Below are 26184 nucleotides of genomic sequence, written 5' to 3'. Positions count from 1 at the left end.
TTGTCTTTTTCTACTACGTACTTTTGCATTCAGCAAATATTAAGTTCCTCTATGTGATGAGCACTGTGCTGGGCACTAGAGCTGTAACGGTGAGGAAACACCGCTGTCTTTGCCCTTTGGGAGCTTACGGCGCACCGGGAGACAGCAGTCATCCGGCGATGCTCTGGGTGGGTGTGTGTGCAGGCTGAGCTAAACGCCATGGAGGGGAGGCTCTTGCCTCTCTTAGAGCGTGTAAGAAGAGAGATGCCTGGACTTGGGGGCAGAGCAGATTGCCCTAAGGGGCGGCTTCTAGGACAAACAGGATCTGGGGTTACGAGAAGCATCTCTGGAAGAAGAAACAGCATCACGGAGGGAACATGATGCGTCAGATGAGCTAAAAGACGGTCACGGAGCAGACCACAGAGAGAACAGTGACACAAGATGGGGCTGGACTATGTCACCTGGGGCCCTGACCCCGTTCATGTTGGGGTTTTTTTCTCCTAGAGAAACAGAAAGCCAGTGAAGGATCTTGAGCCCTAGTTGGTGATCAAATCTGCATTCTGAAAAGATCACTCTGGCTAAAGAGAAGGGAAACAGGAAGACCAATGAGGGTTTTGAATCAGTCCATGTGAGGTCCGACCAGAGCTTGGCCCTGGACTGTGGCAGGGGACTTGAAGAGAAGAAGGTGAGTTCAAGAAATAAGTAGGAAGTCAAATAAATTTGATGATGGATTGTATAGAGGGGGCCAGGAAGGGAGGAGGCACCCAGGACGAGTCCTGGGTTCCTAATTCGGTGGATGGTAGTGCCATTTACCTGAATAAGAACGGCCACGTGATCCAGCACTTCACTCCTGGGTAGGTATCCAGAAAGAACTGAAACGCTAATTCGAAAAGATACATGCACCACAATGTTTACAGCAGTATTTTTTACAATAACCAAGACACAGGAGCAACCCCAGTGCCCATGAACAAACAAATGGATAAAGTTTTGAGATTTACATATAAAATGAAATGTTACTCAGCCATAAAAAGAATGAAATTCTGCCATTTGCAGCAATATGAATGGACCTAGGACCTAGACAATATGATTTTTAGTGAAATAAGTTAGACAGAGAAAAACAAATGCTGTATGATATCACCTCTATAGAGAATCTAAAAGATAGTATAAATGAATGTACGTCCAGAACGGAAACGGACTCACAGACACAGAAGACAAACTAGTGGTTACCAAAGGGGGAGGGAGGGGCAGATCGGGGGGGGGGAAGGGATTCAGAGACACAAACGATTATGTATAAAACAGATCAGCAACAAGGATACATTACACAGCACAGGGAATGATAGCCATTATCCTGTAATAACGTTTAATGGCGTGTGATCTGTAAAAACACTGAATCTTTATGCTGTTAACCTGAAATTAATATAATATTATAAATCAACTGTACTGCAATTGAAAAAAAAAGAAATGCTAGACGAGGTCGAGGATGAGTTCAGTCTCACACGACACTCTGAGTGCAGCTGTCAAGTAGGCAATGAGACATAGAAGTCTGGAACCAGAGGAAACGCCTGGACTGGAAACATAAATATGGAAGTCACTGGGATGCAGCCATTATGCTGTGGGTTTAGAGGAAGCCGCCCACGGAAGGAGGACAACGCCCAGCTCAGGTCTGCTCTGAGTCCTTCGGGGCGCCAGGATGTAACGGCTGAGTAGAGAAGGACGAGACGGGAAGGAAGGACCAAAGGACAGCCCCAGAGCAGGAGGAAAGCCCGCCGCGTGTGGTGCCCAGAGACCAGGGAAAGGATGTCCCAGACAGGACGGGGCGGCCGGGAGTGCCGAGTGCCGCCGGCACGTCTGCAAGGAGGCCTGGAACGTGCCCACCGGGCTTAGCGACACGGAGGGCCTGGCGATGTTCGCTGGAATTGTTTCCGTGAAGTACCGGGGGCAGGAGTCCGACTGGAGATGGCTGAGAAATGAGTGGAAGGTGAGGACGTGGAGACACCGTAGGGACCACTCCCAGGAGGTGTGATTTTGAGGGTAAACAGCCCCAAACCTGTTCAGCCTCAGTCTCGACTCTTGACCCTTCCTTGCCACTCAGTAAGCTGAACTGATTTTCCAAATTGGAATTTGGTGTCCCACAGCTGTGGTCTCCCCGGAGCCACGGCACGCAGCCAGCCAGGGACAGAGTCTGCAGTGGAGGCCGCCTCGACCCTGGAGGCTCTTCCGTCCCTTTGAGCAGCTTCTGACTCTGCAGGACTGGGAAGGCCCGTTGCAGACATGCTGCTGAAACCGGCTTAAAGAAACAAAGGGTCCTTATGCTTTAGAGGTGCCTACTGAAAAATGGAAGGATGAACAGTGTCTGGGATTTGCAAAATGAAACAAGCTAAGCCATGATAATCATTGAAGCTGGGTGATGGGATGGGTACATGTAGGTTTAGTATACTGTTCTCACTACTTTTTTTTTAAATTGAACTTTTTTTCGTTTTTCCTCCAATAATTCAGTTTTTTTTTAATTGAAGTATAGTCAGTTTACAATGTTGTGTCAGTTTCTGGTGTACAGCATGTTTCGGCCTTACACGTACATACATATATTCGTTTTCATATTCTTTCTTATTATAGGTTACTGCAAGATACTGAATATAGTTCCCTGTGCTGTACAGAAGAAACTTGTTTATCTATTTTATGCATAGTAGTTAGTATCTACAAATCTCGAACTTCCAGTTTGGCCTTCCCCACCCTCTTTCTCCGCTGGTAACCAGAAGTGTGTTTTTCTATGCCTGTATTCTCACTACCTTTGTTTATGTATACATTTTTCATAATATGTTGTGGAAAGTTAAGTTCAGTAACTCTATAAATTGAAAGTACACAGAGCCAGTGACCATCACAGGCCCACTGTGACCAGGCCACTTGAAACAGGATCTCCTTTACATCCAGTTTGCCGTTGGCTTGTGGGTTTCAAGGTACCGAGTGTCAGAGGGAGGAGAGTCTGCTGTCAGGTGCTGTCCCTTCTCCTCGGTAACCCTGGCGCCTTGTTTCCTGCCCCTCTTCTCCTCTCTTACCTCCCTCCGGGGCGTGGACTGCAGATCCCAGTTCTGTCACCCCTCTTCGTGAACCTGAACAAGTTCCCCTCATCCTTGAACCACGTTCCGAACGATGGGGACGCACACCTACTTAGCAGCGTTGCGAGGGCTGACGGGCAGTGTGTGTGGGAGTAGCTAACCCAGCTCAATGCCTCGAAAGCGCACAGGGGGCCGGAGATGCTCACACTAAGAGCAGCAGGTCAGACAGAGAAGGACAAACACCACATGCTGTCACCTTACGTGCAGTCTGAAAAGATGATGCAAATCAACTTCTTTACCAAATGGAAACAGACTCACAGACATAGAAAAAAATTTTATGGTCACCAGGGGAGAAGGTGGGGAGGGATAAATTAGGAGTCTGGGATTAGCAGATATAAACTACTATATACAGAATAGGCAAACAACAATGTCCTACTATATAGCACAGAGAACTATATGCAATATCTTGTAATAACCTATAATGGAAAAGAATCTGAAAAAGAACATATACACATATATATAACCAAGTCACTTTGTAAATCAACTATACTTAAATATCAATCAATCAATCTATCAATCAGAGAAAAACCAAGAGAAAAAAGCCACAGAAACCAGGTAATATAAATGAATGGAGGTGCCCAAGTAGGGGAAATCATGTGACCGGCTTGGCCCGTCTTTAGCTTTGCCACATTTAGTAGACATACAAGTAGAAAGAATTGTAAGAAAAATTCTAGTCTATAAGAAAAATAATAACTCAAGCATGCTCATAAATGGAGTAAGTAATCCATATTCATAAATCAGTGGGGAAGAAGCTGAGACCTGGCCTCAGCGTGGGGGACACTGGGGAGTGGCGGGGAGTGGGGCCGCCGAGCACGCAGGCCCCGTCTGACAGGGCGTCCTCAGCTGCGTGACTGCTGCCGTGAGGGAACGCGGAGCCAGTGTTAACATGTCTTCTTGTTTCACAAGAGAAGCTAGGACTCTCAGGTTTTTATGGGAAACCTCCCAATTCTTAAACTTGGGTTCAATTATTAAAAAAAAAAAAACAAAAAAACAAAAAAACAAAACACTACAATGGCCAAAGTAAGCCCATTTGTGGGCCAGAATCAGCTCACGGGCTGCCAGCGTGCGCCCTCTCACCTAGAAGGCGGGCAGAAGTCCCTCCCCTGCTCCCCTCCCCCCTTTATGTTCTTGCTCTTTCTCCTTCCTCTCGTTTTCCACATCCTTCTCTCCTGACCACTGCCGCCCTTCCTTTCTAGACCAAGTCCAAGTGCGGGAGGGGTGGAAGTGGGCTGGGGACGTGACTGCGCCCAAAGGGGTGCTCTGGGTGCCTCCCGCGCCCCAGGGCCGAGGCCGGCGCCCGGCTCGCAGTGCGTCATGAGGACAGACCTGACGGCTGAGCGAGCGGCGGCTGGGCCGGCAGCCTGTCCTGCGCACCCGGGCTCACCGAGGACCGTCCCGTCTTTCTCCACAGCCTTGCGAAGCCGCTCCGGGCGCTCCATCATCAACGGGAACTGGGCCATTGACCGGCCCGGCAAGTACGAGGGCGGAGGGACCATGTTCACCTACAAGCGTCCGAACGAGATTTCGAGCACCGCCGGGGAGTCCTTTCTGGCGGAGGGTCCCACCAACGAGATCCTGGACGTCTACGTGAGTCTGAGCTGTGGCCCGGGCTCTCTGCCTTCTTGCTTCTCGGGGCCCCACGTAGAGCAAGGGAGGGCGGCTCAGGAAGACCGTCTGAGCGGCGCCCTGGCGGTGCCCTGCGAGCCTGGCGCTCGTCTGCGCCCCTCATCTCTGACGGTGCCCCATTCACAGAAACCTTGCACTCTGCCAGATGCTTTCACCCTCAGAGTTTACTGAACCAATTTTACTTGTTGAACCAAATCAGAGGCAAAATACATCCTTTATTTCATGAGCGTTGGGTCTCCGCCAGGCCCTCTCCTCCTGTGCTAATTTGGCGTGTTTTCTTTTTATGGCAAAAGAAAGCAAATGCCTAAAGCAAGACAGGACCACTCACAGCCCCCAGCCCTCTTCAGATTCCATTAAAGCAAGTGAAGAAACGAGAGCTCCAGGGTCCTCCAGCCCGCAGGTTACTCAGAGTCACAATACAGAGGTTTACTAGAAGGCCCCCGCTTCGCAGAAGCCAGAACTTTGGTTTCTTTTACAAGAAACTAAAGCTCTAAGTTGCCCCAGAGTTTAAAATTGTCCTTATTTTTAACTGAAACCACTAGAATCCAGCCTTCTTTAAAAGATCAGGAAGTAAAAAATGACCAGAAAGGAAAGCTCAAAGTCACATTTTGATAAAAAAGAATGAGCCCCCCGCTAGGCATGCATCCTCTCACCACCTCCAGAGCCTCGCTGGCCTCCTCAACATTGCTGAGTTCGAGTTTTATGAATATTACTTCTCCAGCTCTCTGGTTACCTGTTCATTCCTCCTGGGCCCAGTGGCCCGTGGACTAGAAACTATAAAGGAAGCCTTGTTATAGTACATTATTTAAAGTTTTTTTTAGACTGTCCAGTTGGTTGTTGGACTCTAGGTAAGTTTCAAATGGCATCAGAGGTAAAAACTCAGGGTGTGAAAGGCCCACTGTGGGTGGTCTGGGATGTGGTGGCCAATAATAATTTCACAAACGGGACGGATGTGCACTGGCAGAACATTGCCTCAGAAGAGGCGCAGAGGAAGGAGGAAGGAGGAAGGGGAAGGGTTTTCTGTCGGATTGTGTGAGGAGAGAAGTGAGGGGCTCAGAGCAGACAGCGGAGCCCAAGGTCACAGCACCGTGTCCCTCGGGGGTTCTCTGGCCGCCATGGTTCCTGGATGCCAGGAGCCCAGGGCTTCTCATGAATGCCTTCCATGGATGATTTATTGACTGGAGGCCCCATTTTACGTGTAGGGAAAGGGTGAGGGCTGATGGTGTAAATGGACAGAACAGACACCCTCCTAGACCAAACAGGACCCACCCATGCGGTGTGACTCAGTGGACATGTGTAGCTAAAAGGACCTAAGAGATGAGCTGTGAGTCCAGCCTCCTGCTTCTCCAGATGAAGACGTCAGACACTGAGAGATCAAGGCCCCTGCTCCAGGTGACAGAGCTGGGGAGCAGGAGGGCCCCTTCAGGAAGCAGTGGAGAGAGAAGCAGCACAACACGACCCTGTCTCCTCGCCCGGCCCGTGTTTTCACTGCGGCTTCCCGATCTGCTGCTCCACTGAGTGCCCCACCCTGCTTCCTCCTGCCCGGAAAGCCTGGGGCACAAGGGAGTCTGGGCTCCAAAGCCGACAGGGCGGGACGTGCTCTGCTGCGCCACACTGGCTGGCTTTGTGGCTTCGTCCTGGGCTGTCTGACCGCTGGCTTCCACGGCCCTTGCGGCTTTTGTTGAGGGTTCCTGAGAGAACGGGGCCCAGAGAAGCTTACTTACCTTATGCCGGTTTTTCTCACCCCATCTCTCTGTGGTTCTGGAACTTTCCGTGGAGGAGAGGGCCTGGAACCCAGAGGGTCAGGGAGGGAGAGGATTGGGGCCCACCCTTCCGGAGTCGGCCTGCTGGGCCCGGGGGTCGGAGGGCTCTGCGGGAGGTCTGGCCCCTCTCCGCGTGGCTCTGTCCGGCCACCTGGTGTCCAGACGGCTTCTCCGTAGGGTAAACTTCAGTGTCTGTTTTGGACATTCTGAGAACCGTGAGTAAAATCTAAGCCGTGGTAGAGGCTGGTTGGGAGCCAGTGGGCGGGTTCACTACCATGGCTCCCTTCTTCCTATTAGGAATTTATAAAATCTTAACCTTCAGCCTACTTTTCTTGATTCTCTCAAAGACGACGTTCTTCATTCTTCAAAAGCCAATAGCAAAAAGCCATCTGGAAATCGCCTTCGCTTAGTCTGTCCCCGGCCCACTAACATTGTTAGATTAATATTGGTGAATCCGTCCACTCAGTTATAGTCAGTGCCGCTCACACCACCGGGCCGGAGCCAGCAGGAGAGGGTGTGCCCGCGCGCCAGGCGCTGACGCGCCCCTCTGTGTTGCCAGATGATCCACCAGCAGCCTAACCCGGGAGTGCACTACGAGTACGTCATCATGGGGGGCAACGCCATCAGCGCCCCGGCGCCGCCTCACAGGAGACCAGGTACCACCGCTTGTTCTGCTGCCTAGCGCTTTTATTTTATTTCATTGTATTTCATTTCATTTTATTTTATTTTATTTCAAGCACTTTTAAAGCCCTTCCCTCTTCTTCTTGTGTGTCCCCCTGTGTCTCTCAGTCAGCGCACAGACAACCCACAGACACATACTTTAGAGTTAAGGGGCCTTGGAATCAGAGGATGCTTCGCCGTCTGCCTGAGGCTCCCCTGATAAGAGTGTCCCATGCACATGACCCAAACATGAAGTCAACATTCGCGGTCTGACTTTCCAGTTCCACGTCTTGTATTAGTTTCCTGCTGCTGCTGTAACAAACGACCTCACACTTAGAAGCATAAAACCACACAAATGTGCTGTCTTACAGTTCTGGAGGTTGGAAGTCCAAAATAGATTTTATTTATTTATAATGGAGGTCCTGGGGATTGAACCCAGGACCTCATTCATGCTAAGCATGCGCTCTCCCCCTGAGCTATACCCTCTCCCTCCCCGCAAAATGGGCTTTGCTGGGCCAAAATCAAGGTGTTGGCAGGTTATGTTCCTTCCACGGGTTCTGGGAAGGAATGTGTTTCCTTGCTGTTTTCAGCTCCAAGAGGCCACCACACTTCTTGGTTCACAGCCTCTTCCTCCCTCCATCTTCAAAGCCAGCCAGGTGGCACCCTTCACATCTCTCCTCACCTCTGACCCTCTTGTCTCAGCACATCTCCTTCTCTGTCTCTGGCCCTCTTGCCTCTTTCTTATAAGGACCCTTCTGATTACACTGAGCTCAGCCAGACAGTTCAGGACAACCCCTCCATCTCAAAATCCAGGAGAACCTAATCACATCTGCAAAGTCCCTTTTGCCACATAAAATAACAAGCCAGACTCCAGGGATCAGGACACAGACCTCTTCAGAGGGACAGTATTCTGCCTCCCATTTGCCTTTTCTCTTGGTCCCCTCCTGCTTCTGCTAACATTCCTCTGACCCGAGAGAAGAGAAGAATGAGCTCTCCCCTGCCAGCGCCCTCTTCCCGTGGGCTCCGCTGGCAGACAGCCTGCAGCGCTCGCTCGGTGCTGCTGCGTGTGTCACAGCCCCTGGCCGGGATCTTCGCCGGGTGATGGGGGAGCCCACCACCCACATGGAGGCTGTCTCTTCCATCTTTCGAACAGGAAGGTCTGCAGGAACGCTAACGATTGTGGTCACTCGCGCACGCCAAGTCCTGGCCGCATGCTGCACTGCTGAGCCTTTTACGTAGACTAGCCCATCCGACCAGCGGGGCCCAGAGGGAGGCACTGCTGCTAGCCCCGTTTTAGGCGTAAGGAAATGGAAGCGTTACGTGCCCAGGCCCCACAGTGACCTCAGGCCAGCCTGGGTCACTAGCCCCTGTGCTTGTGACACTGTCCAGAGGGGACCTGGTCCAACCCCTGTCCTAGGAAGTGAGGGGACAGACACGAGACCGGGTCCATTCATCCTTCCCTGGGTTCTCAGTTGGATAATCGGGTGATCTGATTGTCACAGGTCGGGGAGGAGCCACCTCGCTGCCGGGAGACCACAGCCTGGTGTGTGCCTGGCACGTGGGGTGCATGTGCTGTCCAAACGCCAGGTCAGCCCACTCACGTTTCCAGGAGTAATGTACAGCCTGAGAAACCAAGTTCAGGTGGCAAAATACTGAGATTACTGAGGTCTGATGCTGATTTACAGGGGCAGCTGGACAGACTGTCTTAGGCATAGGGGACGATGATGACTTACAGCCAGTGTAATGGGTCTCAGCTGATGGGCAGTGAGGCTCCGGGATCAGCTGCCTGGGACAGGGCAGGCCAGAGGGGCCAGCTGGAAAAAGCTGGTGAGGAGAGGCATTCTGGACCAGGCTTCATCCTCCGTATCAGCGGAGTCAGGAGGCCAGAGCTTGAATTCAACTTGCCACTTTCTTGCTGTGCGCCCTCAGGCAAGTCAGTAACTTCTCTGAACACATTCACAGGCTACAAAATAGAGAGAAAAAACGTGCACCCGAAGGTTTGATTTGGGAGGGAGGGGGTATGGAATAAATCAGGTCTCCCTCCCAGCACATGCCCGGTGCGTACGAGGTACATAAAAGACTTCTGAATGTTTTATCTGAAACATCTTAGTCTCGTTGGTATCAGCACGGGTGCTGGGCTCGGTTCTGTCGGTTTAATTTGCATGTAGTGTCTTACACCCTGAAGTATCGTGAGTAGGCAAGTCAACAGTAACGTCCTAGAGGAAGGGTGTTGAAGACCCTGTTTCAGCTGCATTTTGCAGTAACCCTAGGATTTGCTTTATTATTTTATATTAAACTAGTGAATGTCTGCACACTACTCAATCAGAACACACGTATGTAAAGTGAAGTGCAGCTGCTCCTTCATTGCCAAAACTCGGAAGCAGTAGGTGAATTTGGATAAAGAAGCTGTGGTCCCTCCAGACAGCGAAATATTATTCGGTGCTAAAAAGAAATGGGCTGTCAGGCCTCGTAAAGACACGAAGGAACCACAACTGCACGTCACTAGGTGAGAGCAGCCGTCTGGAAAGGCTGCGTGCCGTGCGGCTCCACGCGCGTGTGTGACGCTCTGGAAGAGGCATGACTGTGGAGACAGTGAAGAGGTCAGTGGTTACCAGGAGCCGACAGGGACAGAGGGACCAACTGGCAGAGCACGAGGATCTCAGGGCAGTGGAACTACTCTGTGTGATACTATAATGGTCCATACACGTCCCGTATTTGCCAAAACCTACAAAATGTACACCACCGAAGGTGACCCGTGGCGTGAACCATGGACGTTGGGTGACAGAGATGTGTCAGTGTAGGTTCATCTGTTTTTAGCGGGGGATGCTGCTGTGGGAGGCTGTGCACGGGGCGGGGGCAGGAGAGAGGTGGGACCTCCCCGCACTTCCCGCTTGATTTGGCTGTGAGCCTTAAACTGCTCTAAAACTATATACACGGTCCATTTATTTTTGAAAGCAGCACCCCCAACCTCGTCCTCTCCCGGCGCCCCAGGGGGAATCGCTCTTGAGCAGCTTGGTGGGCTCGGGCCGCGCCGCTGCTGTGCACACACAGGCATGTTTGCAGCCGGTCCGAGTCGCTGTCCGCAATCCAGGTGTAAGCACGCCAGTCTTCCGCGTGAGCCGTTGTAAATCCAGCCTCAACCGGAAACTTCTTTGCAACTGGGAGAAAATTCAATCCCAGACAGTCTGGGGGATCCCACACTCACCCAAGGTGGAGTTAGGGTCTGTGGCGCCCAGGAGACCCAAGACCTCAGAAGCCCACCTCCCCTTGCTTTGGACATCTTCCTCTCTCAGCACTCTCCACTCTTCCCTTCCCCCTCCCCTCCGCTGGCCCCTCTGGGACCCGTTACCCTTATGGGGAACCCAGGCTGTCACCACGGGACAGAAGAGCTGTTGACCTCCAGCAGCTTTTTCTTTCTTTCCTGAAAAAATCGGAGGCAAGAAAATCTAAGGACTTGGCCATTTGGACTAGGAGAGGAGGAGGAACGCCGTAAAGAACAAAACACAAATTAATCTCTCAAAAGAGTCTCCCTCCACATCTGCGCATGAGTAGATGTGCACACGCGGATCCGCCACATTTGCGCGCGCGTGTGTGTATACACACGGATCCGCCTGCGTTCTTTTTCTTTCACCAAACTACCTATCAGTCGTATCTCCATGTCACATCGTGTATTTGCTTCATTCTTTTAAAAGAGTGACATAGTGTTTCATTCGTGGCTGTAGCATAATTTACTCTAACTGGTGCCTCTAGTGGACACGTAAGTCCGTTCTGCGGGTTTGCTGTTTCAAACAACGCTTTAGTAACCATGCTTGTCCACGCAGCCTTATGTAAAACAGAAAAATGGAAATACCTGTAGGACAAATGTCCTGGAAACTGAATCGCAAGGTCAGAAGGTGTGTGCGTGGAAAATTTGGAGAGAGACTGGCAAATTTGGAGAGAGACTGGCAAATTGCCCTCCCAAACCTTGCGTCCGTTGGCAGGCCCGGCCAGCGTGTGAAAGCGGGTCCCCGCGCCCTCCACGGGCGGTGAGGGCGCTCAGCGTTCCCGGGGGCTCATCGTCGCGGTCAGGCAGGCGGGCTGCTGCTGCCGGCTGCTTCCTTGCGCACTGCTTCCCGTCGTGGGTGGACTGAGCGTGGTCATGCGCCTTTGGCCGTCGGTGTTTCTCTCCGCGTGAGCCGCCTCTCCCTGGCCCTGGTCCACCCCCACCGGGACGTTCCTCTTCTTCTTACCCATTTGTAACATCTGCCTGTTTCAAATCTGTGTGCCGTGAGCTAGGAATGAGCTCGTGCCTCCTGATGTCTAATGTTGGAGCAACTCCCTCTTTACGACTCACCATCCGAACCCACCTTCCTTCTGGGGTGTGTGCACTTGCCTCTTGCAGGGGAGCCCTTCAATGGCCAGCTGGTCCCAGAGAGGCGGAGCCAGGACGAGGGAGCAGAGAAAGACGGGGACGAGGAGAGGGCAGACGTGCACGGCGGGGCGCCTGAAATATTCACTCCGGAATCCGCACAGACCTTCCCGGTCAGGCATCCAGACAGGTTCTCTTCCCATCGGCCGGACAGCGTGGTGCCACAGCCCCCGCGGCGGAGCCGGGACCACAACTGGAAGCAGCTGGGGACGACTGAGTGCTCGGCCTCCTGCGGGAAAGGTGAGCTCGCGGTGGGGCTGGGAGGGTCTCTGAGACCCCTGGACAGGGACCGTGCCGGTGGGCACGTGGCAAACCCTCCCTCCCTTGAGCCTGACTGTGAGACGGCTCCTTGGTGTGACGCTGTGTTGGGAGTGGGGGGTCCCCAAGATCACCCTCAGGCTCAGAGATCCACTGGAAGGTCTTACGAGACCCAGAAAAGCCGCCGTGCTCACGGTTACCATGTATTACAGTGAAAGATTGGAATCAGCCAAGGGAAGAGTGCCAAGTCCCGGAGACACCAGGCACCAGGCACCAGCCTCCAGGGCTCCCCTCCCCGTAGAGTGGCTCAAGGATGCACTTAATTCTCCCAACAATGTTGTACACGAGCTGAGCATTGCCAACCAGAGAAGCTCCCTTGAGCTCTGGTGTCCGGGGAGGGTATTGGGGTTCAATCACGCAGGCATACAGCCCCCACATTACCAACATGAGCTACTCAGCCGCTAGCACCCAGAGGTCAGACTGAGACACTGTGGCCCAAGGCCTCAGGCAGCAAGAACAGGCCTGCACACCCACCACATTGTTGGCCTCAGCTCACTTGTCAGACTGATACAGTGCAACCCAAGATCTCCTGCACAGAAAACTCTCACCAGCAGAATATTCCAGGGCTCTGAGGACATCCCCAGCCCTGGTCAAGGGCCAGCCCTGAGCACTGGGCTGCCCAGGTGGCCCTTCCCCACACCGCGTGCCCGTTCGCAGTCAGAGACCGGCTCACCTGCCTCAAGGTCTGGGCTGACGTACACGTCGCGGATGTGGAGCTCTTGGCCAAACGCCAGTCGAAAGTCATTCTCAAATCTAAGGACCTTCAGGGGAAAAAATGCTTTGGGAGCTTGAAGGGTTAGTTCACCAGCTTTTATACTCAGCAACACTCGCAACTCCCTTCTTCCTCTTCAGTAAATTCTTAATCCTCTGTCCGTCCCATCACCTGAACCGAGTCCACTGAGACCTCCAGGAACAACCTATAGCCCCACAAAGCCAGTTTCCACAGCAGGGAAACCACCCACCAGCCAGCAGAGAGAAAAGCTGGAGTTAAAGAGTTTGGGGAGAAGGTGGAGTTTAGGGGAGACTTAAATAGAGCAGGGCTGTGATAGTCCAGAAGCAGAGCGTGGTGTGTGAAGGGGCCACGTCGCAGTCTGGACTGTGAAGTGGGCTCACAGCCCCGAGTCCCTGACAACTCCACGGGTGAGCCAGGCGTGCGAGTGCTGTCCAGAAACCCCTGATCGGATGTTCTGCGGGGTCGGACACTGAAGCTGCTTCTCTGTTCCAGGACGCCCTAGGTCCTCGTCACAAGGGCGCGTGTGACTGTGTGGTCGTGATTTCCTTCATGCACGTGGCGGTCGCCTCCTGCTTCTAGCAGAGTGCTACTTGTGACCCTAAAATGGCTGTTCTTGGAGGGGAGGTGGTCATGGAAGCAAAGGCTGTACCCCCGAGGAGCTGCTGCCTTCTTCAAGAGATGTGTGTGTGAGGGCTCCAGATTTGGAAACCATGAGGTCGTCGACACTTGGGAAGGTCCTCCACAGCCTCCTCTCAAGCTTTTATCTTTTTCGTAAAAGCACTGACTTAGTGATTTTTTAGAATCCAATTCAAGTCTTTGGTTCCCCTTGGGGTCTGGAGCCCTTCCTGCCTGGAACCTTCGCTGGTTCCAGGGTGGCTCCACACCTGGAGCGCTGGCTTCTGGAGGCTTTCCCTTGTTTATGAGGAGCTGTGCAGAGCAGGTGGAGTGGGGAGTCATTGTGCCGACTTCTTTTGTAAGCAGTATGAGGGGAAGTTAAATGTCTGCTGAATATGTCTTGATAAAAAGCAGGAAGCCAGAGATTAATTATGTGTTAAGGCCAAAATCGCTGTAGAGAAGATCTGTTCACGGCACCGAGGAGGGAAGGAGCACGAAATGTGACTCATAGGAGCCCAGGATCAAAATGTGTCGTCACTGAAACGTTCTGCCTTAGGCGGCAGTGCGATGCCCGTTAAAGGAACCAGACACACCAGAACTAGGTGAGACCAAGGGCGAGTTCTAAAAAGGATAAAAACTGTTGTCGTGTGGCTTGATCTCAAGGGCTTGGGGAGAAGATTCTCTTCCGTTTCATGTCTTTAAAGACAGCCTGGCCCAGCCTTCCCAGAAGGATAGGATGTGGGTCTGTCTGGAGACCGTAAGGCAGGGCGCCACGGACACAGCGGGACAGGAACAAGAGCTCGCGCCCCGCGCCGGCTCAGCCCCCCGCACGCGCACCCAGCCTGTGTTCGCTGGGTGGGTGCAGCGTCGACTCACCCAGCTGGTCCTGCCACGGTCTCCACCTGTTCCGTACCAGGCGTGACAGAGGGGCCCCTCTGCTTCCTCCGAGGTTTGCTCCTGGCCAGCGATGGCCTCACACGCAGGGCAGGGAGGCAGCATGGATGCGCAAAATGTTTAGCTCATCTCATGGTCATCAGCGGCACTGATAAGTGTCCCGCGACCAAGAAATCCTGAGCCTGCCGGTGCGTCCAGCCCTTCTGCACGACTCAGGTCCTTCCGCCTTGTGACCTCATCATCCGTCCCCACACAGGCCCTCTCCCAAACTCTTCTCCAGTCCTTCCTGGTAGCGCTCAGCAGACCACACGCTTCTGTGCCTCTCGGGTTACACTTTCAGCATCATGACAGCGTCACCACAGGGAGGGCCTGTGGCCGGTGCGCAGGAGGCCTGTGCTCTGCCCCGTCACTGCCCAGACCTCTGTCCGTCTGGTCAAACTCGTGGCTTGGCTCGGAGTTCCAGCACTAGAGTTCTTTTTCCCCTTTCTCCTTATTTTGTCCATCTCTCCACAGTGCCTCACTGATCTCTACACTGTGCCCTGAATTCACTGACTCACCTCATTTAATACCCACTGATGACCTGTAGTGCGATTCCCTCCTCCAACGTAACATAACTTCTGCTTGATCAACACGCTCTGCATACAAACCAACCAGACTCAGCCCAGATGTTTCCTGCTGCCTGAAGCCCAGCCAGCCCCTGACCTCACCCCCCCCATTCCTGCTTGCTAGCAACTCGAGGACTAACTGTGTGGCATGCTTGGACAATGAAGGGAAGGCCAGGTGTCATTCTGAGTCATAGCCTCCCTCTCTGCAGAAATATGAACTGACCCAAAGAAAGAAACCATTGCGAGTCACTGGAGTCAAGAATTATAGGTATATAATTATACATATTATGATATATAGTGTTTTCTCACCATTGGAGAGATAACAGTGCCTCTGAATATTTCCTTGGCTAACCGCTGAGATGGGACCATGGACAGACGTCCTGCAAAGGCGGTGAGAAGCCCGGGGGAGGCAGACAGTGGCCACGTGCACACGGCCCCAGGTGGGAGCCATCTTCCCAAGGCACGGAGCGTTCTCGAGGTAGCCTGTCAGCTAACGACACTCAGGTTCCCCTCCTTAGGGCCGAGCGGTTGGCGTAGTTACCTTTGCTTTCCAATCCATAAATTCATAAGTAGAAAAATTAAACCCACGTGGTCTGAACAGAAAAGGATGGGCTAAACAATAAAATTTTTACTTAATCCCTTAATAGCTGGGTCTCAAACGAGTGACCTACAAGCCGTGAACTGCACCTTGTTCATCTTTATAACTCAGCACAATGCGCTTAATGTTTGTCGAATGTCATTAAAAGTCTGTTCTTAATGGGAGCAGATACGTCACTGAACAAAATTTAATTCCATGAAAGTTTTTGCTTCCTATTAATTTTACAGCCAGTACTGCTTTTTACTCAGCGAATAATTAGGCTTAACTGGAACGTTGTTTTAAATAATGGTCTCCAGTTATAGCTGCATGATAAATTCTTACTGCCAGAGGAGTTTAAACAGGTGATTGTTTCTGAGTCAAAACTGTCTTATAAACCGTCAAGTTTCTTACTAGAACTTCCCTCTGGCTCAGTGTGCCACACAAAGTCAGCTTAGAGAAGCACTGAAACACTTTGTGGCTGATGAAATATTAAGAAGCACCTGCAAAGTTCTCTCTGTAGTTACAGTTAAAATTACGGCAAGTTGCAAGCTCAGAAACTTTACATGCTGGCCAGTTAGCAACAGAGCTGTAGCACAAACGACAGAGCTCTGCCCGCAGGAACCAGGCACCGCCTGGACTGGGGTTGGTGGGCGGACGTGGGGAGGAGACACGTTACTCTTCAGACCCGCGGGTTGCGCGTTCAGCCAGATACCGTTTCTTGCTTTGAAACACCCATTTGTGATACTTCAGTGTGGCCACCAGGGGGTAGCAGAGAGACGAAGGCAGAACTGAATGGGCTTTTTTGTTTTAAGTTGAGAGCGAGAAATTCCACTTAACAAATTCTGACTTTTTTTCCAAAATAGTCTCTTCCTTATTAAGTATGAAACACTAGGCTGTACTTTTATTTTTTTAACATTTTTTATTGATTTATAATCATTTTACAATGTTGTGTCAAATTCCAGTGTTCAGCACGATTTTTCAGTCATTCATGGACATATACACACTCATTGTCACATTTTTTTCTCTGTGATTTATCATAACATTTTGTGTATATTTCCCTGTGCTATACAGTGTAATCTTGTTTATCTATTCTAGAATTTTGAAATCCCAGTCTATCCCTTCCCACCCTCTACCCCCCTGGTAACCACAAGCCTGTATTCTCTGTCCATGAGTCTATTTCTGTCCTGTATTTATGCTTTGTTTTTGTTTGTTTGTTTTTGTTTTTGTTTTTTAGATTCCACATATGAGCGATCTCATACGGTATTTTTCTTTCTCTTTCTGGCTTACTTCACTTAGAATGACATTCTCTAGGAGCATCCATGTTGCTGCAAATGGCATTATGTTGTTGGTTTTTATGGCTGAGTAGTATTCCATTGTGAAAATATACCACATCTTCTTTATCCAGTCACCTGTTGTTGGACATTTAGGCTGTTTCCATGTTTTGGCTATTGTAAATAGTGCTGCTATGAACATTGGGGTGCAGGTGTCATCCTGAAGTAGATTTCCTTCTGGATACAAGCCCAGGAGTGGGATTCCTGGGTCATATGGTAAGTCTATTCCTAGTCTTTTGAGGAATCTCCACACTGTTTTCCACAGTGGCTACACCAAACTGCATTCCCACCAGCAGTGTAGGAGGGTTCCCCTTTCTCCACAGCACTAGGCTATACTTTTAAAGCAAACAAAAAAACTGAGGCAATTAGTATTTTGTTTAGCAAAGTAATAAAAGAAACATTAGACGTCTGATAAATATTCACTCAACAAACTTTCACCGAGCATTTACTACTCTGCCGTGCCGGGTTAGTTACAGGGACAAACAAGAGCTAGTCCTGTGCCCGAGAAGTTCACTATCTCGTAGGAGGCAGAAATACCCAAATAACTAAAATACCATTAGATCAGTACTTTATTATTTATTAAATACCAATAGATCAGCGCTGTGATTTACAGAAGGGGAAGCCAGCTGCTTTTCTAGCCTCTCTTGAATCTTCTTACTTCTCTGTCCCAACCTGACTGTCTTCAGCACACCTGGCACTTGCAGTGAGTTTGCGGCCTGGACAGCCCCCTCCCTGCCAAGACACATGTGCACAGACCCAACCCTTCCTCTACGATGCAGCTCGACCCCACTGGGACCCTTTCTCTTCGATGTCTCCAAAAAACCTTCAAGGAGTTACTCTGTGTGTTCATTTTATCATCACTCCCCTGCCTGGCGAAATCTCTTGGTGTCCTGAACTCTTACGAAAATTGATTTCATCTGCCTTTGAACATACTCAGACCCTGTCCACAATGAGATGATAAGGTCTTTGCAGGCAGGAAGTATCTCTACCCGTCTTTGCCTCCGTCCGTGCCTCGGAAAGCCCTTGTGCGGGTGGTGTGTAAGCATGGGAGTGAGAACGTGTGTGTGTGTGTGTGTGTGTGTGTGTGTGATGGCTCTGCACCTGGGTCTCTGTGCATTGGCATCCACAGCCTCATATTCAGGTGTGTCCTCCCCATCCTTGCAGGATCGCAGTACCCAATTTTCCGCTGTGTGCACAGAAACACTCATGAAGAGGTGCCTGAGAGCTACTGTGACTCGAGCACGAAGCCAGCCCCCGAGGAGGAGCCCTGCAACATCTTCCCTTGCCCAGCCTTGTAAGATGGCCTCTCTGTTCCAGTCACCTTTAGCGGGCCACTTTCGGTTGCCTGTGCGTAGGGCCCTCATGGTGCACATGACATAATTCTTAAGTCAGCCCACTTCTGATTTAGGAGCGGGAGGCTTGGTCTATGCAGTCTGGAGCAAGCATGCCTGTCTTTCAGGGTTAACACGAGAGCGCATGGCCTTTAGCTGGTCAGCCTTTGGTAAAGTGGAGCGATTAATTAGGTCTTAGCTGGGTAGGGAAGACAGAGGGAGGTCAGTGCCACAGGTGAGCTGTGTGCAGAGAGGGGATGATGAAGGTTGCCGGCACACCTGCCTGGAGTCAGTAGGAGAGTCTCAGGCACGAGCTCGGGCTGGTTATTGAGTGATTTTTTTTTTAATTTTTTCAAAAACAAGGGGAAAAAGCCCTAACAGGAGTCAAAACCCTAATTCTCAAACTAATAAAATCAAAATTCTCATCTGAAGGCACAGTGAACACACGCTGACGTCTTATTTAAGTAAATGGCAAAGCAGGATGGCGGAAGAGAGGACGTATGAAACTGGTGGGAAAAGAGTTAATAGAAAATAAGGAGGGCTGGGATAAGAGTTCTAAGTTAGTTCCAAAGTGGGTTGTGTCCTATAGGGTAATAAAACTAACCTTTGGAGTTATTCTTTTGACTAGACAGAAATTATTTGTGCGTTCTCGGCTTTTTGTAATTTCATGGAATCTGAGCCCTGATCACTGGTAAACAGCACATGGAGCAAAGCTGCATCCTTTACGGGGCCCCCGGCCGTAGGCGGACCGCCGGGCACCGCTCCAGGCTGGGGTTGCCGGCGAGGGCTCTGACGCTCTGAGAGCTGGCTCGGCCTCTCTCCCCGCTGACTGACCCGCCTGTCCCTCTCGCTGTCTCGCTCCCGAGCTAGCTGGGACATCGGGGAGTGGTCCGAGTGCAGCAAGACCTGCGGCCTGGGCACGCAGCACCGCCAGGTCCTGTGCCGCCAGGTGTACGCCAACCACAGCCTGACGGTGCAGCCCTACCGCTGCCAGCACCTGGAGAAGCCGGGCACCACCAGCACCTGCCAGCTCAAGATATGCAGCGAGTGGCAGATCCGGACCGACTGGACCTCGGTACGTGGGGCAGGGCCCCCCGCGGGAGCTCCCTGTCCAAGACCCACCACCCACCCCCATTTCCCTCTCTGAGACCCACCGCCACCCTCCCGTTTCCCCCCCCGAGACCCACCGCCACCCTCCCGTTTCCCCCCCCCGAGACCCACCGCCACCCTCCCGTTTCCCCCCCCGAGACCCACCGCCACCCTCCCGTTTCCCACCTCCGAGACCCACTGCCACCCTCCCGTTTCCCCCCTCCAAGACCTGATATGGGAGAACCCGGGGTCTCCAGGAGGACTCACCCTGAGGGGTTCTGGAAGGACTTTCCGGCAAACCATAGGATGTGCTGATCGGATAGACCTAAGGGCTGACTTTCAGGGGGAGCCACCGGGAGTTGCGTGCACACAGGTCTCCTCCCTCTCAGGCAGCGTGGTGGAGTGAAGGCCACCAACCACTGGTAGAGCCAACTCCTCCTTCCGGTCCTGCTCTCCCATTTTACAGATGACAGGACTGAGGCCCAGAGGCTCAAAGTAGGCAAGACATCCAAGAAGGTCTTAGAGAGAAAAGGTGTGAAGTTTCAGGGCTGGGATCTTCCCCAGGTAGCATCGCATGGCAGAGGGCCTGGCCAACCAGGGGTCTCGCCCTGGTCCTGGGTTCAGGAGATGGGTGGTGAGAGTCCCCGGGAGCTGACCCTGCCCGCTGCGCTGACGTGCGCTTGCTGGGTTTCAGTGCTCGGTGCCCTGCGGAGTGGGGCAGAGGACTCGGGACGTGAAGTGTGTGAGCAACCTTGGGGACGTGGTTGACGATGAGGAGTGCAACATGAAGCTGCGGCCCAGCGACATCGAGAACTGCGACATGGGGCCCTGCGCCAAGAGCTGGTTCCTCACCGAGTGGAGCGAGAGGGTAAGGACGGCGGTGGGTGGACTGCGGTCTGCCGGGCAGGTGGGCAGCAGCTCCGTGCCACCAGCTGCCCCAAGCGCGTGAGGACACGCTGCTAGAGCAGAATCCCCAGGGTAACTCCGGACTTGGGGGAAAGGCCCGGAGCTGAAACAGCGCAGGCTTGCTGCCTTTTTATGCATACCGAGGGCTCCGAGATCCAGGCGTGGGCTGCAGCAATCCACTGAGCTCTTCCTAACACACTATCCATTTGAATATTAAATAATGAAATGCTAAATAAAGTGAATAACTACCTCACACCTCTCCTACCTACATTTTGGGAGTGCCTGGCGTATGATGGGCGCTCAGCCAGTGGCAGGCGCCTTCCCTGCTTCTTACGAACTCAGAACAGCCCGCGGAGTTCTCCTCCCCAGGAGCCTGGCCTCCCAGGGGCCCCTGATGTCTGGCATCAAGGATGAACTCGAAGGCGTAGATGGTTCATCAGGAGCCCACTGGTTCCCCGTGTACAGGGAAGCCAATAGGGATGGAGTTCATCTATCAAAGACAAAAATCAGATTTACCTCAGGAGAGAGAGGGGTCGTGGAGCTGGCTGGTGGTGATGGCTGCACAACAGTGTGGGTGGAAACGCCTCCGACTCAGAGGCTGGGGAAGATTAAACTGGTACCTTCCATCTTACGCGCATTTTACCATAGTGAAAACTCGGGGGAAATACTGAGCGCAGTTACAGAACATCCCCTGGGGAGAGGGAGGGCGCGAGGGGTGATGAGCTGGGCCTGCCGTTTTTGGGGGAAGCTGCTGATTGGCTGGCAGTGGGGGTGTTCTGACCAGGGCGGCTGAACCACTCATTCATGAACCGTTTCTGGGTCTCTGGATTCTCCAGAGGACCTTGGAAGTTTAACTGGGATACAGGCATGAGTGACTGCCTCTGCCAGTCTGTCCTTAGTGCCTCCCTCTCAGACCAGGTCTGCAAAGTTCCCCTTATCAGAATCCTGCACAGTGCTTCCAAACTGTAATGTGCCTACAAGTCACCTGGAAACCTTGTTACAGGGCAGGATCTGAGACAGCACTGGGAGGTGGGCTCCCGGGGACCTGCGGCTGCCCTGGAGCAAGGGTAGAGGACCAGCCAAATGCACAGAGCCTTAGGAAACACTGCTGAGCTCGTGGGTCCTGTCCCCCGGGCATCGCTGGGCCAACAGTGCGAGATCTCAAGCTCAGAGGAGTAAACGGTCACCTGCCAGCGGACTCGCACCCACACCGCCACGCCAGTTGATTCCGATTGGCCAGCATCCATTCTAAGCAGTCAGAGCCCACCAGGGACCCACTACTGAGTGTTCTGAGCATCCACCCTGCAAGTATGCACATGGGTTTCCACTCCTTTCGTGTCATAAGAAGCCCCCATGGTCCTATCCCTCTCATCAGACAGTAGTGACCCACAGCAGTGGGCAATGCCACTGAGAAATAAAGGAGGAGCAGACCTGTGTGGCAGCCCTCACGCCACATTCAGAACCATCCTGGAGATTCTCACCCAGTAATCTGGCTTCTTGTGGGTTCCCGACCTCTTGTGGCTTACAGCCCCTGTCCCTTAACCCCAAGACGGTCCTCAGATAGAGACTTCCTAATGCAAAGACCGACCTCTAGGAGGAGCAGCTCACAGTGCCTCCTGTCTCAGGGGTGGACTGCAACGGCCAGCAGATTAGCCATCAGGCCGGCACTGGCCAAAGGGAAACTCACAGAAAGCAGGTGCCAGTCTAAAGGTGTCTGCTGACTCAGACTTCTGACCCTAAAGCTGAGTGGGGCAGCGTTCACCCCGGTTTTGTTTGGTACCCCTCCTCTCCAAGCTCCCGACCGTGTACATTAGCTCCTGGCCTTGTGGAAGCAGTGCTGGGGTGCGATTCAGAATCACCCGGCTTAGCCAGCACGAGGGAGCCCTGCGGCGCCCAGGCACAGGTCTGGTTGCTCTGTCAGAGGGGCACGGGGTGTCGAGACACATTGTTTCTAGCGCAGCCTGTGCTGTCAGGAGGTTTCCGTTCACACTGAACCGAAGTGTCTCTTGCCGACCCCTTCTCGGGCCCTGTAGGAAATCTGAGCGCGCTCTCCTCGCATGGCCGCCCTGCAGACACCGAGGGACGCCTTCCACTTCTTACCCAGGCTAAACATCCCCCGTTTCTTCGACTAATTCTTTCGTGTTTCTGGATGCCTGGTCATCCCAAAACTCACTCGTGCTCACGGTAAACTTGATGGATTTAGTGTGTAAGCCAGTGAATGAAAAGAATGATGCCGGCTTTCATTTTCATATTGGAAAGATTCCTTTTAAAATAATATTCTTTCTTTGGTTGTAACGTAACATATGCTATCATAAAAAATATTTAATAATCAGAAAAGCAGACCTGTCATCTCTTCACTAGAAGATAACAATTTAAAGTATTTAAGGTATGCTGCCAAGCTCTTTTCTATTTGTACATACTTGGCGTTTATAGCTTTTTTATACTCATATTTATTTTAAGGATATAAATCATAATATACGTATCCTTTGGTAACCCACTTTTTTCACTTACATATTTATTGTAAACATTTTAAGGCTATCGAAAACCTTTCATGCACGACCAGATCTTAATCAGAATAAAACACTTCAGTACGACTACTAAGACTGAGCCAACCCCCTGTTCTTTATTTCCCCTCCAGTAAAGGCTTATAAATTTCACTTTAATGTCAATTTCCTTTGTATTTTCACATAAGTACTTGCTGGATTGGACCCTTTTCTGAAAATTCTAAATAGAGGAAAGAATGAGCACTTTATTCCTCTGTTTAGAGAATATTTTATTACTCTTTTTTGGAAAAGATATTTTAAGCCATGTAAGTTTGGCGCTACGTGGTAAGTAATTTTGCTTTACCCCCAGGGTAGGTTATTCCTCTAGAACGTTCACGCTAGTTTTAGAGTAGCTGAGCTGGGAGAAGGTGTGGCTGGGTTTGAGGGAGGCACGGGGGCTTTGGGACCATTTCCCCAAGGACTTAAACATCAGGTTAGAACTTGAGCAAGCTGCTGACTCTCTGACCCTCAGTTTCCTCATCTGTAACATAGCAGAGCGAGCATGAAAGACGCACACCCCTGAAACCACGACGTAGCAGAGGGCGCAGTGAGATGGGCCTTCGAGCTACCAGTTAGCCTCTCGAACGGTTCAGCCCCCCAGGAATGACCAGCTGATGGCAGCCGTCCACATTTGCGAGGGGGCTTTGTATAAAAATGACCCCGTTAAGCTTTAGCCTGCACTATGCGGCCGTCCACCCCAGGAGTAAACGTGTCCTGAGCATCTCCAACATGCGAGGCAGGAATGAGACTCAGCCTCCATTTCATGAGCTCACGAGGGAGAGATGAAAGAAGACGAGATTTAAGTGTACAAACACTTAAAGGTTCAGAGCGTGTCCTGTTGCTCAAGTTAATCTCCACCTGACTGAGTTGACATTGGAAACAACCTGAATCTTCTCAAACTTCTAGGGCCCAGGGGTCTCCCGACTTGTTGGCTCCTTTGAGGAAGCTCCTCGCAGCCGCCTTCAGTTGAGGCTGGGCCTCGTCAGGCCTGGGGCATTGTGTACCTTTTTGTTCTGCAAATCATGACAAGTTTAAACACACGTGCAGTTTTTAATCATAACAGAAAAAAAAAAGAAATCTTAGCCCTCCAGCCTCAATTTTTTAACAGCCAATTTCTTCTAAGGATGTTTTTTTCCAAAGGAAAAAATAAGTAAAGATACTGAGTTATTTACGTCACAGATGATGCGTAAAACTGAAGTTCGGGAATAATCGTTAGAGCGGATGGTCCCTGAGGGGCAGCTGGGCTGAGTTTAGCGTTTAACTGATGCTGGAGTGAGAGGACAGTCCTCACCCGAGAGCTGCCTAGAATTGCAGGCGTTTCTGTGTTCCGTCAGCCCAGGAGTTCAGTAGGGAGTCTGGTCCTTTTCGGGCTCCCACAGTGAGTTTGGTCCTTCCCTTAGGCAGATCCTTCAGAGACAGTGTGTGTCGCTGCCTCACTTTGAAGGTTCTCTGCTGCCTGGTAGGGACCCCCGTTCCCCTCAGTCCGGCGGAGACGCTCCCTGGGCCAAGTCCAGTGCAGGCAGCTCCCTTCAGTTTACATTTGTTTCGCTTTTTGCTGCAGTTGGCATGATAAAGTGATGTTCCTCTGCCGGGCTCATCCTTGCCGTGTCCTGTCGGTGGGCACTGGCTTGGTCCTTAACATTCTTCCTCTCAGTTAAGCACATGGGGATGTGGGAAACGTTCCCAGATGCATGCACATGACTTGATTTGGAAAGCAGAAAACTGAGTCAGAAAGTCCATGGGACATTACGTGGAAAGAAATATTCTTAGGATTTGAAAAAATGATAACATAGATTTGACTTACCTTGTGTTCTGCAGGGGAATTTAAATATCTTGAGTGTTTAATATTAGGAAAAAGACCACGTAATACATGTCTGAAGCCAAAACACAACTTTCAGCCTAGAATATTCCAGTTACTGTAACAAAGGATATTTTTTAACCTAAGGGACTGATTCATTGTCTCAGATTTCTAATAATGCAGATAGAGTGTAAGTCGTGAAAAGTCTTTCGGAGCCTGTAGGGGAGAAAAAACTTTTCCTCTACCCTCGTATGTTCTGTGCTGGAAGCCTGCGAATTAAGCTGACAAAAGCCATGTTAATAGGAGAAAAGCATGTAAATTTTATTTGGTTTTTTTTTTAACATGGCACAGGGGGCTTCATAGAAAAGAAGTGAAAATCTCCAAGAAGTGTTTAGACTTGAGGACTTATGTACCATTTTTACAATAAACAATAAATTATAAATGACTAGGCAAAGGAAAGGGGCTTTAGCTTCCAGGGGCAGTAAATTGTAGAGTAGTGGATGAGAAACTGATGGAAGATGAGGGTTATTTCAGTAAGGTCTGTTTGTGCAGACTTACCTTGGCATCAACCCCCCATCATCAAGTAATAAGAATGTTCTCCTCTTCCTGTTACAAAGTGGAAATTTCCCACAGGAAATTTACACCCTGCTTTTAGGCAGCAAAGGGGAGGGCAGAGAACCCTCCCTGCATCTGCTGTTTCTCAACTGCCTTCAGCTCAAAATAATCAACTGCTGGGGAAGGGAGAGCATAGTTCAGGGGCAGAGTGTGCGTTTAGCTTGCGTGAGGTCCTGAGTCCAATCCCCAGTACCTCCATTAAAATAATAATAATCATCAATATGCCAAAGCAGCATGCTTAGGGGTGACATGCTCTAATCCCTTTTAAGCTATTTGCTCCAGAGAGACTTCCCCCCTGAGGAGTCAGACCCAGCTTCGCAGCCGTCATGTAAATGTGTAATTACTCATCCTGGGCTGTGGTTTTATAAGACTAGACAGCAACGCACAAAAAAGAAAACAGAAGCTTTGATAAGGAAACCGGAGTGTTTGGTCCTCCTCTGCATCTTTTGGGAGTGGCCCCGGGCCCCGCGGGGTCCCCCCTCTGAGGCGCCCTGTCCTGTCCCGCAGTGCTCGGCGGAGTGCGGGGCTGGAGTGCGGACGCGCGCGGTGGTGTGCATGACCAACCACGTCAGCAGCCTGCCGCTGGAGGGCTGCGGGAACAACCGGCCGGCGGAGGCCGCCCCCTGCGACAACGGGCCTTGCACGGGCAAGGTGGAGTGGTTTGCCGGGAGCTGGAGCCAGGTGAGTGGCCGGAACGCGGGTGTCTGTCTGCCCCTGGCGAGAGGCAGCAGGGCAGAGGGGCCAGGAAGCGGGGCGCTGTGTTACCGGGGACGCGGGGTCCGTCACCCGTGGCCCTGGAGAAGCCGCTTCTGACGCTCTTGGAGCCTCGTTCGGTCAGCGGTACTTACTGAGCACCCACTCTGTCCTCTTCCAGGCCCGTGGGAAACATCAGTGAGCAAAACAAATCTCTCTCCCCGCAGGGAGCTTAGGCCCACGTGGCTTTCTTGTCTATAAAGTGCTGGTCATGACAGCACGTATGAGGCGACTTCTAGAAGAAACAAAGTCCTGTGTACAAAGCATGTGTCACAGTGCCTGGCACACAGTAAACGCACAATAAATCGTAACTTCTACTGCTATTATTTTTGTTCTTAGTAAAGCCAATTGTGTCTGTATTTGAGCGTCAAAGGCAGAAATGGATGTGACCCAGCAATTCCACTTCTGGAGCTAAGATGATTACCTGGGAGAGACAGCTGCACCCCGCTGTTCACAGCAGCATTATTCACGGTAGCCAGGGTACGGAAATGAGCTGTGTGTCCACAGATGAACAGACGAACTGTGCC

The 26184-nt window shown here is 51.5% G+C and overlaps 1 protein-coding gene across 1 annotated transcript in view; it reads left to right on the top strand.

The window, feature by feature from the left end:
* THSD4 (thrombospondin type 1 domain containing 4) overlaps nt 1-26184 on the top strand; it is a 484828-nt gene that overhangs the window by 442767 nt on the left and 15877 nt on the right. Inside the window, 7 exon segments of the mRNA XM_072951118.1 lie at nt 4504-4679; nt 7041-7137; nt 11523-11789; nt 17787-17916; nt 18824-19028; nt 19737-19910; nt 25412-25585. Of these exon segments, the coding sequence (XP_072807219.1) occupies nt 4504-4679; nt 7041-7137; nt 11523-11789; nt 17787-17916; nt 18824-19028; nt 19737-19910; nt 25412-25585 (1223 nt within the window).

This window comes from Vicugna pacos, chromosome 27 (assembly GCF_048564905.1).
Source record: "Vicugna pacos chromosome 27, VicPac4, whole genome shotgun sequence".
NCBI lineage: Eukaryota > Metazoa > Chordata > Mammalia > Artiodactyla > Camelidae > Vicugna > Vicugna pacos.
Note: the sequence above shows the minus strand (reverse complement) of the source record. Positions and strands in the feature narration are given on the sequence as shown.